The sequence below is a fragment of the Copadichromis virginalis genome, linkage group LG18 (assembly GCF_057382275.1).
Source record: "Copadichromis virginalis isolate Kocher_CV1m ecotype Utaka linkage group LG18, C_Virginalis_male_GT1.1, whole genome shotgun sequence".
Taxonomy (NCBI): domain Eukaryota; kingdom Metazoa; phylum Chordata; class Actinopteri; order Cichliformes; family Cichlidae; genus Copadichromis; species Copadichromis virginalis.
The window spans coordinates 38,055,715-38,067,884 of record NC_140635.1 but is presented as its reverse complement, the minus strand read 5'-3'; the positions used below and the strand labels follow the sequence as shown (position 1 = coordinate 38,067,884).

The window sequence follows — 12,170 nt, the reverse complement described above, 5'->3', positions numbered from 1 at the left end:
GCGCTTACAAAAAGAGCAAATGTATCCAAACCAATCAATAAACTTATTGGAAACTAAAGTGTGTTCTTGTGTTCAAATGAAGAAATGAAAATACAAGAGTTACCGACTTTCGAGTGTGGCCGTGGGTTTGGCCATCACAGTTGGCAAATTGATACTTTGGTGTGAAAGCACAAGCTGCCAGCAGCACTGCAGTTAGATGAACGGTGTCATTAATAAAAGTGTTGATCATCCTGCACCCTGACACTCCTGTCTGTCTCAGGCTGTCCTCCACTCAAAATGTTAACAGCTCCTGTTGTGTTGGCTCCCCTAAGAAGTACCAGCTCTGTTCAAAGCAGGTATGATATTGATCCTTTACTGATTGATTACAATAAGGAAACGGTAGAAATAAGCATTGAAGCTTTTGTCTGTGTTTGTTCGTTTTGTGTATGTATTTGTTTTGTAGCCGTGTCCCAGCACCAGTGTTAGCTTCAAGCAGCACCAGTGTTCCCAGTTCAACTCTAAAGCCTTTGGAAGGAGATACTATCAGTGGATACCCCTGTACCCAGGTCAGCCTCATGTGTCAGTTCACTTTCATCATCTACGTTTGACGATGCAACAGTAGATACAACATGTGAAGATTGTGTATTTGACACGATGTAGCCAGTGCAATTTGTTGATGTTGTTAAAGAAATGCTTTCTTAAATGTGTCCTTCCCCATGTAGCCGATTACATCAGCATCTCCAATAGACCATGTGACCTGCAGTGTACCACCATCAGTGGTGAGCGACAGCTGCTGGTTCCTGCCCACGATGGCACCTCCTGTCGGGATACTAAAAACCATGGAGTGTGTATCGAGGGGATGTGTCAGGTAACCAACCAGAAAAAGTTCAGATGCTTTTTTACTGTAGAAAATCTTAATGAAATATTTTCAACATCATAGAAAATACACTCATTAGCTGCTTCGTTAGCTTGTACGCCGTGGTGTTCATTCAACAAGGCGCTCAGACTTTTTCGTCTACTTTGGCATGATGGCACAGGTGCTGCAGCTTTGTGGTCAGCATTTTCATGATGTTCCACTACATCCCACAGCTGCTCTGTCAGACTCATTGTGCTCGTCATGCATGATGCTTTTAATTTACCGCCATGATTTCTCAGGCAGTCTGAGATGATATGAGCTGTTTGGTTCGAGTATCTGTTAGAGGAGGGTAAACTCTGCAGAGGAGGACGCAGCTGCTGTCAGTACTGAGGCATGCTGGGAACAGCCTTCACCTTTCAACACATGGTTTCACTTCACTATAAAGAAGTTCTTTGTATGTTCTGCCGTCGCTGTAGTAGGGGGGGAGCTAAAGGAGCTGACATTCATGACCTTTCTTCTTGAACCCAGATGTGGGGCAGCTGACTGCCCTGTTGGGCTCCACGTCACCTTTCCTCCCCACTCTGACATGTGGTTGAACTCGGCTGTGTTTAAAAGTGTGCTTTAAAGAGCAAAACATGTGAACACCTTCACCCAATCACGTGGCTTGGAAGAATATATTTCCTGGTAGTAAAAATTCAAGTCAGGTGTTTCTGGTTGTTGTGAGAAAAAACTGCATGAGTGTTGTCTCTGAAGAACAAACAGTGTCACATGTATGTGTATTATGTCTGCTCCTCTGTTCCAGCCTGTGGGGTGTGATGGGGAGCTGTACAGCAGTAAGACTGTAGACAGATGTGGTGTGTGCGGAGGAAACGGGACATCGTGCCAGCGGATCTCTGGATCCTACAGGAAGGCACTCACACAGTTAGGTAACACACACACAGATAACCACATTCAACATATCTAACTGGCACAGGACGAGCATTTAGTGATTGTTTCACTCATCAGACAGCTCAAGGAAACCATTATCTTTACAACCACCTCAGCGAAATCCACTGCACGGTGTCCTGTAAACATGTGTCGTCATAGAAGCCTGAAACCGGGGTGGATGACTCCATGATGTCTTCACCCCCTTCTGCTGGTTTGTTACTACGCTGCCCGCCAGCAGGCTGCCCGCCAGCAGGACTCTCGAAGCGAGGGAAGCTTTTTCAACATATTTTTTAATGCCTTGATTTTGCCTGCAAGGAGCCAGACTTTGTAATCTTTTTTTAAAAAATTGGTCTTGAACATTAATGTTCTTGAATTTATGAGTTTTTATTTGGACACGGGAATGTTTTTCAGTCAGTTAAATAACTTTACATTGATCCTGACATCATTCTGTTTCTACACATAACAGAAAACTTAGCAAAGAAGACATTTTAAATTGCATCTGTAGGCAATTTATTGCTAGCAACACATACACCAGTTTGTTCTTAGTTGGACCAATGAAAAATGTTGTTTGACAGCATGGTTTTGTACCAACACGGCTTCCCAAAGAGATATTGCCATGAAACTTGGCATATTGCAACATGGTGTAAAGTACGTTCTTAAAACATCAGAAGAAACAGGAGAAGTTAAGGACAAAAGAAGTGGCACACCTGAAATTCTACAGCAGATGAACAGTTATGTCCTTCAGTAATAAGGAAAATATCCAGCAAAGACCTGACAGGATCTGAGAAATGCATCTGACCCTTCGGCTGATTCATTTACTTTCCACAGAAGCCTCATTAGACGTGCTCTGAATGGAAGGACGGCTGTCAAGAAGCCACTGTTAAGGAACAGAAAGAGGGAGAACAGGCTGAAGTATGCCACATTAGAACTGGACTGGAAATCGCAGGCAACGTAACTCTTATGGAGTGATGGATCCAAACGGACTGGATCTAATCAGGAGTCCAACTGTCTACAGCCATGTTTCAAAGATGTTGGAGGCAGACGTCGACGCATGGTGTAATCCCATCGTGTGATGCAGTACCAGTGCATTAAAAACATACTTAGATAGGTTAGCCTTCGCCAGAGATCTGTCCTCACCAGACTCAGTCCTCGTATTCACAGAAATGTGTTCCTGCTGATAAACTCTTGGAGTGTTTTTTCTTTCCAATTGTGTTGCAGTTTAGTGACAAGTTTGTTTTTGTCATCAGGTTATGTGTTTATCACCAACATCCCAGCTGGAGCTTCAGACATTCAGATCATAGAGAGGCACAAGACGGAGAACATCCTGGGTGAGAACGTACAGCTTCTTTAAGGTCAATATCATCAGGGACCATGAGGGACCATGGTTCAATATCATCAAATATATGCATATATATCAGGGGTGCAACGATATTCGTATCGATATTGAACCGTTCGATACAGTGCTTTCGGTTCGGTACGCATATGTATCAAACAATACAAAATTTTTAATTTATTTTATCAACTTTCCTTCTGACGATGCTGTCTGTGTTGAGCGCTCAGTGGATCTGCGTTCGACTACTCCGCCTAGGCTGCACTGTCGAGCGCAGATCCACTGAGCGCAGCACAAGCTAGCAAGACAGAAGCTAAGCTCGTTGCAACATGGCAAATTGAACCTCCCCCACCCTCATTCAGATCTGGCGTTTGGAACTATTTTGTTCTTCATGTGACGTATGACCCTGAAGGTAAGCGCGTCATGGACAAAAGTAAAATAGTGTGTTGCATGTGCCACGCAATGCTCAATTACATGGGTGGGAGCTAGTGTGTTAGCGCAGTTAGCTCGTCTTGACACCGTCCAGCCCCACGCACAGGGCGATCCGCGGTAGCTCGTTAACGGAGATTTGCCGTGTTGTGGCGTTAACGTCATTTCAGATTAACGCTGACAGCACTAGTGGGAACACAACAAATATGACTGCACATTTACTCCGACATCATCCTAGTGCAAAGACAAGTGGAAGCAGACAAAAACAACAAGCACGCATGCTGCAAATGTTATGCTGGGCTTACACTGTGCGATTTTTGGCCCAGTTTGAGCCGATTTTTGAGTCGTGCGACCGTTTTGGCGATCGGCCCGATTTTGGCCTTCATCATGCGTCGTGCATCGTGTAGTATACGTGGGGTAATGCTGGGCAGACACTGCGATTTTTTCAGTCGCGTGATTCAGCTCCTGCTCAAACTGTACGATTGACTCGCAGGGGTTAGAAGTTCATAGGTCATGATGCAGGGTTTCACACTATACGGCCCAATGCTCTGATGCGACCTGAGTGCTCACACTGTGCGTCCATAAAATGAAGGTTATAACAGAAATTCTGTCGCTCGCTCTCCCTCTCTGTCAACTTTGCTAAATTGCTAATGAAAAACATTGATCAGGCAGCTGTGATTGAGCAGCAGTGTAGATCCAACTATTTTCACGGTTGTTGTGGTCGTGATAATTTTGTGAGGCCACATGGAAAAGGCTCGGATGAGCTTGCCAAAGTTCTACAAGTTGTGCCTCCATCGCTTGTGTCCAGATCACACGCTGCACTGCCGTGCTGCGCCGTCTTTTTCGCTGACATTTGTGTTTGCGCGTGCGCAGTGTGACTAACTGCGGTGACACCCTCACGACCAAGCGATTGATGATTGGGAGCTGGTCGTGAGGTGTTAATCGCTTCTCGTTACCCCACGTATACTACACGATGCACGACGCACGATGAAGGCCAAAATCGTGCCGATCGCCAAAACGGTCGCACGACTCAAAAATTGGCTCAAAATGGGCCAAAAATCGCACAGTGTCTGCCCAGCATAACACCGCGGTAAAGTGAGCCGTCATTTGTGAGCCGCGGTCAAGCCAGCCGCCTCCTATCCGCCGCATAAATTTCCTTGCGCTTTTACACCAGTCTTTACGGTAGCGCCTTTTCGCTTTATGTGCCGATTGAAAGACTATACCCGCGCGCGCACAAATTACAATGTAGCAGCCCGATACAGTCAATACAATTATGGAAATGTCAGAAATTCATTTAAAATCATCCTGAGTAGTTGATGTCCAACTTTCAACACATCCCCCCTCTGGGACACCTACTGTACCTGTGTGCCAGGTTTCACCCAGATTTACTGTAGAATTCCTCAGAAATTAACCCCTGTTAGGCCCTTAAAAAATGCACCCTCTAAAGGCCCTAGGGACCAAAAATGGTCCCACCCCTAAAGGTGCAATAAAAAGATTAAATATTCATTTTTTTCCCACTTTAAATTGGTCAGTCTTTTAAAACTACTTCTCCCTGAAATATTCATATAAAGTTTTAATTATATTTTCGTTGTTTTAACCCTTTAAATCCCAGTTTTATTACATGAGCGCACTGTTTTTTTAGCCCCAAAAAACAAAAAAACTAAATATTTTCAAAAAAACCCATTTGAAGTAATATTAGTTTGTTATTATAATTAGGCCTTTAGCTGGACCAAAGATTGGCACCAACATTCATTCTGATCAATTACTATTTTTTTTGCAGGAGCAGATTTAAAAAAATGCATCCTCTAAAGGCCCTAAGGACCAAAAATGGTCCCGCCCCAAAAACTGCAATAAAAAGATTATATATTCATATTTTTTTCCACTTTAAATTGGTCAGTCTTTTAAAACTACTTCTCCCTAAAATATTCATATAAAGTTTTAATTATATTTTCGTTGTTTTAACCCTTTAAATCCCAGTTTTATTACATGAGCGCACTGTTTTTTTAGCCCCAAAAAACAAAAAAACTAAATATTTTCAAAAAAAAACATTTGAAGTAATATTAGTTTGTTATTATAATTAGGCCTTTAGATGGACCAAAGATTGGCACCAACATTCATTTTGATCCACTTTTATTTTTTTTGCAGGAGCAGATTTAAAAAAATGCATCCTGTAAAGGCCCTAAGGACCAAAAATGGTCCCGCCCCAAAAAATGCAATAAAAAGATTATATATTCATATTTTTTTCCACTTTAAATTGGTCAGTCTTTTAAAACTACTTCTCCCTAAAATATTCATATAAAGTTTTAATTATATTTTCGTTGTTTTAACCCTTTAAATCCCAGTTTTATTACATGAGCGCACTGTTTTTTTAGCCCCAAAAAACAAAAAAACTAAATATTTTCAAAAAAAACCATTTGAAGTAATATTAGTTTGTTATTATAATTAGGCCTTTAGATGGACCAAAGATTGGCACCAACATTCATTTTGATCCACTTTTATTTTTTTTGCAGGAGCAGATTTAAAAAAATGCATCCTGTAAAGGCCCTAAGGACCAAAAATGGTCCCGCCCCAAAAAATGCAATAAAAAGATTATATATTCATATTTTTTTCCACTTTAAATTGGTCAGTCTTTTAAAACTACTTCTCCCTGAAATATTCATATAAAGTTTTAATTATATTTTCGTTGTTTTAACCCTTTAAATCCCAGTTTTATTACATGAGTGCACTGTTTTTTTAGCCCCAAAAAACAAAAAAACTAAATATTTTCAAAAAAAAACATTTGAAGTAATATTAGTTTGTTATTATAATTAGGCCTTTAGATGGACCAAAGATTGGCACCAACATTCATTTTGATCCACTTTTATTTTTTTTGCAGGCGCAGATTTAAAAAAAATGCACCCTCTAAAGGCCCTAAGGACCAAAAATGGTCCCGCCCCAAAAAATGCAATAAAAAGATTATATATTCATATTTTTTTCCACTTTAAATTGGTCAGTCTTTTAAAACTACTTCTCCCTGAAATATTCATATAAAGTTTTAATTATATTTTCGTTGTTTTAACCCTTTAAATCCCAGTTTTATTACATGAGCGCACTGTTTTTTTAGCCCCAAAAAACAAAAAAACTAAATATTTTCAAAAAAACCCATTTGAAGTAATATTAGTTTGTTATTATAATTAGGCCTTTAGATGGACCAAAGATTGGCACCAACATTCATTTTGATCCACTTTTATTTTTTTTGCAGGAGCAGATTTAAAAAAATGCATCCTGTAAAGGCCCTAAGGACCAAAAATGGTCCCGCCCCAAAAAATGCAATAAAAAGATTATATATTCATATTTTTTTCCACTTTAAATTGGTCAGTCTTTTAAAACTACTTCTCCCTGAAATATTCATATAAAGTTTTAATTATATTTTCGTTGTTTTAACCCTTTAAATCCCAGTTTTATTACATGAGCGCACTGTTTTTTTAGCCCCAAAAAACAAAAAAACTAAATATTTTCAAAAAAAAACATTTGAAGTAATATTAGTTTGTTATTATAATTAGGCCCTTAGATGGACCAAAGACTGGCACCAACATTCATTCTGATCAATTACTATTTTTTCTAGGAGCACAGTAAATGTAATATATTGGTGATCATGTTTTCACTTTTTGATTATGTTAACTGCTTATTGGCACTTATTATTTACTTATTGCTTATTACCACTAAATACTATTACCTTGTTGTGTTCTAAAATAAAATAAAAAAATATGAAAATAAAAATACAAGATCACTTTGAACCACAAAACATTTATTTTTAGAACTTTAGAACAATGAACATGTGCTGTTTGGAATGGGGAAAGGTATGAGAGATGGGGGCTGGGGGTGGGGGGGGGGCAGTCCTGTACAGGTGGAGCAGTTGCTGCAGATGGTCAGGCTGTGCTCCTTGCATGCGCCCTTCCCACATTTGCAGCAGACGGTAAAGACCCTCCTTCTTCCTGTGCAAAGGTCACATTGCTTCCTCACCTTAGATCTGATGGCTGCAGAGGGGCCTGGAGAGGGATCTGCAGCAGCACCCTGCACCTGTTTCACATGCTCTGCTGTGTGGGAAGAGCGGGGAAGTCGCTCTCTCTTGGCAATGTGCGGTTGAACTAAGGTTTCTCCGACCTCCTCGATGTAGAGCCTCCTTCTGTAAGCTTTGCTTTGCTGCCAGGCTGGTTGAACCGCGGTCCACAGGACGTAACCATTATAGAGCGAAATGTCAATCAGATGGTGGAAAAGGGCTAACGGCCACCGCCTCGTTCGCCTCCTACAGGTGTAGGTGGCAACAGCCTAATAAAAAAACAAAACACACACACAAAAAAAACCCATTAAACCTACGTATATTTTACACAAGAATATATGAGCAAGAATGAATAAATTCGTGCGCAACTGATGCGTAATGACACCTACCTGATCGAGTTTGTCCACACCTCCCTTGGATTTGTTATAATCCTTTATTATGTGTGGCCTTCTCTTCGGCTCGTCGCAGACTCCTGGAGTGCGGTGTTTGGAGCTCATCAGGAGGACATTTCTGCCGCGGCGGGGGACGTATGACACGGCCCTGTGCGTCCTAGTGAAAGCAAAGACGGAGGAAAACACTCCTCTCCCCCTTGTCTGCAGCAGTTGTGGCGGAAGCTCGGGCTTGTTCTTCCTAATGGTGCCAACCAGGGTATTTTTTCGCCTGAGCAGCTCCTTTGACAGAGGGAAGGAAGTAAAAAAATTGTCACAGGTGACGCTGTGTCCCTGGAGCCCCTCTGTCAGCTCCAGAACCACTCGCATCCTCTGGTTGATCTCAGCGCGCCCACCGGCTGCTTTTCCCGTGTAGAGCTGTAGTTTCCAGGCATAAGACGTCTCTACATCGCAGACCGCCCATACCTTCAGACCATACTTTGCTGGCTTTTTGGGCATATACTGCCTGAAGGCGCACCTCCCTTTGAAAGGGACAAGTTGTTCATCCACACAAATTTCCTTGTTTGGCCAGAACATCATCTGGAGGCGATAGGTCCAAATATCCCAGATTTTGCGAAATGGACCCAGTTTGTCATCACGGTGTCTTGGTCTCGCAAGTCTGTCGTCGAATCGCAGAGCCCTGGTAATGTAGTGAAACCTTTTCTCGGACATGGTAGCCCGAAAAACCACCCGGCCGGATTTCTCACTCCAGAGACTGAGTGTTGATTCGTTTCGGGAACGGTAAACACCGGCCAGAATTAGTAGCCCCACATACGCACGCAGTTCATCGCTGTCCACGTCTTTCCAGTCAGCGATAGCACGTCTCCCCTGGAGATTGGTCATTGAGACGATATGCAGGATAATTTCATCGGTGACGAAAAGAGAAAAACTGGATTGTAGGTCACTGATCTGGGCGATGGCATAAAAAGTAGGTCCGGTGTGTCCCGTGGCCGCTGGAACGTAGCGGAGCGTCTCAGCGTTTGTCGGAGACCACTTTGTTCCATTTTTGGAAACCCACCCTGCCGATTCTTCCTCCATCTCTCCGCTCTCATTTTCAGACTCTGATCCATATGAGTCGGAACCGGACTCCTGCTCCTCCATTTCCTCCTCCGAAGAAATCTCCGCGTCATCCCCGGGGGATGACGAGGCGCTATCCCCCGAATCACTGCGGTCAAGTGAGCCCTCACTTACGAAGTCACAGTCAAGCTAGCCGCACCGCCAGCCGCACCGAAAATGTGGTTGCATTACTCTTACGCATATTACGGTATCGGTGCCGACTGGCTTAGAAACGCAGTGTTTTCTGTCCTGACACTACATTACTTCACAATCCACTCCCAGTTTTGGTTTATCTCCACTTTTCCCCCTGTGATCCACAGCCCAAATTACTGTACGGTTTTTGAGAAAATTGATAGTAAACTTTGCACAATTTACTCCACTGTACTTTTAATTTCCTCATCTGTGACCTCAGATTACAGGAAAACTATAAGAGGTGACGCAGATATTTCACTGGATTATGACTCTGGGTGACCCCCACTCTGCACCCTGTCATCCACAGCCAATATTACTGTACGGTTTTTGAGAAAATTGATAGTAAACTTTGCACAATTTACTCTACTGTACTCTATATATTCTCATTTTTGAGCTCAGATTACAGGAAAACTGTAAGAGGTGACACAGATATTTCACTGGATTATGACTCTAGGTTGTCGCCACTCTTCACCCTGTCATCCACAGCAAAAATTACTGTACGGTTTTTGAGAAAATTTATAGTAAAATCTTCCCATTTTGCTTTACTGTACTCTACATATTCTCATCTTTAACCTCAGATTACAGGAAAACTGTAAGAGGTGACGCAGATATTTCACTGGATTATGACTCTAGGTTGTCGCCACTCTTCACCCTGTCATCCACAGCAAAAATTACTGTACGGTTTTTGAGAAAATTGATAGTAAAATCTTCCCATATGCAGTAATTGTATTTGAATTAGTTAAATATGAGTGGGCAACTCTGACCATGACAAGACTGCATTTACTTTAAGAAATTAATAAAAAAATGTAGACATATTGTTGTCATTATTTCTACTCTTCAATTTGATGTGTTTTTTCTTTAAGATAGTATCAGAAGTTGCTCCTCCACCATGAAAAAAAAACAGCTGCATGTATTCTTTTGCTACAGCCATGATTCTCCTCTGTGGTCTTCCTCATTCATCCTGTTTGGAGCTTAATGTTCAACATCCTTTAACTATTAAAATTACAGAAGTAGAAGAAAGTAATCATCAGAGCAGGAATCATGATAAATGATAAATAGATTACCAGTACATGAAAACATAACATTTGCATAATTTCTCTGATAACCCTGCATTGGATGGGTTTATTAACGGTGGGCTGAAATTGTACTATAGTCTGCTGATGAGGAACTTTTTAGAGTGTTGAATTAAATGTCCTCCACAATCTGTATATGAATTGTCATTAAAACCATAGAGATTCTTACTTATAAAGGAAAGAAAAGTGTGACAATGCCCATCAACATATAGTGTATATTTTTTGAAACATTACAAAGATACATGTAATTCTGGGTTCACCTGAATTACGGATTAGACTGGTGGACAAACAGATGTTGTGTACAACTGGTGACAGCATCAGTGACAGGGATGCCAAAAGGAAGAACAAATTAATCAGCAAGGCTGGAAGCAGAATTAGGAGGCGTCATAGTCAGTGAGGGTCAGAGATCAATGAACAAATTTCCCACCATCATGGATAATGCATCACTCTCAAAAGGATTCAAAATTTGGGCCATGAAGAACAGTTCAGGAAACCGATTTTATTGTTTCGTCTGTGAAACTGTATAAATGAAATGTAAATTATGTTAAAGGCAAACACATTTGTAAGCAATAAGAAACAAACATGCTTTGCATTATGCCTTTAAACATCTGTACAGACTTGATACAATATTTATTAACTGAATTTAAAAACATGTTTTACATAGTGGGAGTATTTCTTTTACTGATGATATTTCAATGATATGTATTTTCTATGACTGAAAAATGCTCTAACACATGGCAATAACAGCAGATGTGGCAATTTTGTAATTTGTTGTATAAATTTGATATTATTTTAGGCAGTATATTTTCTTAGCCTTTATCATACTCTGTCAACACAGCAATCTCAGAAACCGTACAGTATATTTGGCTGTGGATGACAGGGTGCAGAGTGGGGGTCACCCAGAGTCATAATCCAGTGAAATATCTGCGTCACCTCTTATAGTTTTTCTGTAATCTGAGCTCAAAGATGAGAATATATAGAGTACAGTAGAGTAAATTGTGCAAAGTTTACTATCAATTTTCTCAAAAACCGTACAGTAATTCTTGCTGTGGATCACAGGGTGAAGAGTGGCGACAACTTAGAGTCATAATCCAGTGAAATATCTGCGTCACCTCTTACAGTTTTCCTGTAATCTGAGGTCAAAGATGAGGCTATATAGAGTACAGTAAAGCAAAATGGGAAGATTTTACTATCAATTTTCTCAAAAACCGTACAGTAATTTTGGCTGTGGATGACAGGGTGAAGAGTGGGGGTCACCCAGAGTCATAATCCAGTGAAATATCTGCGTCACCTCTTATAGTTTTTCTGTAATCTGAGGTTAAAGATGAGGAGATTAAAAGTACAGTAGAGTAAATTGGGTAAATTTTATTGTTAATTTTCTCTGAATCATACAGTAATTTGGGCTGTGGATCACAGGGGAAAAGTGGAGATACACTAAAACTGGGAGTGGATTGTGAAGTAAAATAGTGTCAGGACACAATAGACTGCGTTTCTAAGCCGGGCTTCACCCATACCGTAATATACGTAAGAGTAGTGCAACCACATTTTCGGTGCGGCTGGCGGTGCGGCTAGCTTGACTGTGACTTCGTAAGTGAGGGCTCACTTGACCGCAGTGCACAACGAGACGCGATTAACACCTCACGACCAGCTCCCGATCATCAATCGCTTGGTCGGGAGGATTTCAAACCTGTTTGAAATATATATGATTAGTGTATTACAGTAAGCAAACTAATCCAACTCCTAAGTAACTTTTTAAAGGAAGAGAACAGGATTAGTAGCTAAACTCTGGGTACTGCTATGTTAGAAAATGATGACTCTGTGTTGAGGTGCATTCTGCATGGCTTCCAACACTCAGCTGTTC

At 41.2% G+C, this 12,170-nt stretch overlaps 1 protein-coding gene across 1 annotated transcript in view; it reads left to right on the top strand.

Annotated features, from left to right (window-relative positions):
• The window catches only part of LOC146688588 (ADAMTS-like protein 2), a 46,367-nt gene that overhangs the window by 17,964 nt on the left and 16,233 nt on the right, over positions 1 to 12,170 (top strand). The window contains exons 4-8 of the mRNA XM_085439066.1: positions 260 to 335; positions 443 to 545; positions 702 to 847; positions 1,638 to 1,761; positions 3,010 to 3,090. Of these exons, the coding sequence (XP_085295192.1) occupies positions 260 to 335; positions 443 to 545; positions 702 to 847; positions 1,638 to 1,761; positions 3,010 to 3,090 (530 nt within the window). The remainder of the gene's footprint in view (positions 1 to 259; positions 336 to 442; positions 546 to 701; positions 848 to 1,637; positions 1,762 to 3,009; positions 3,091 to 12,170) is intronic.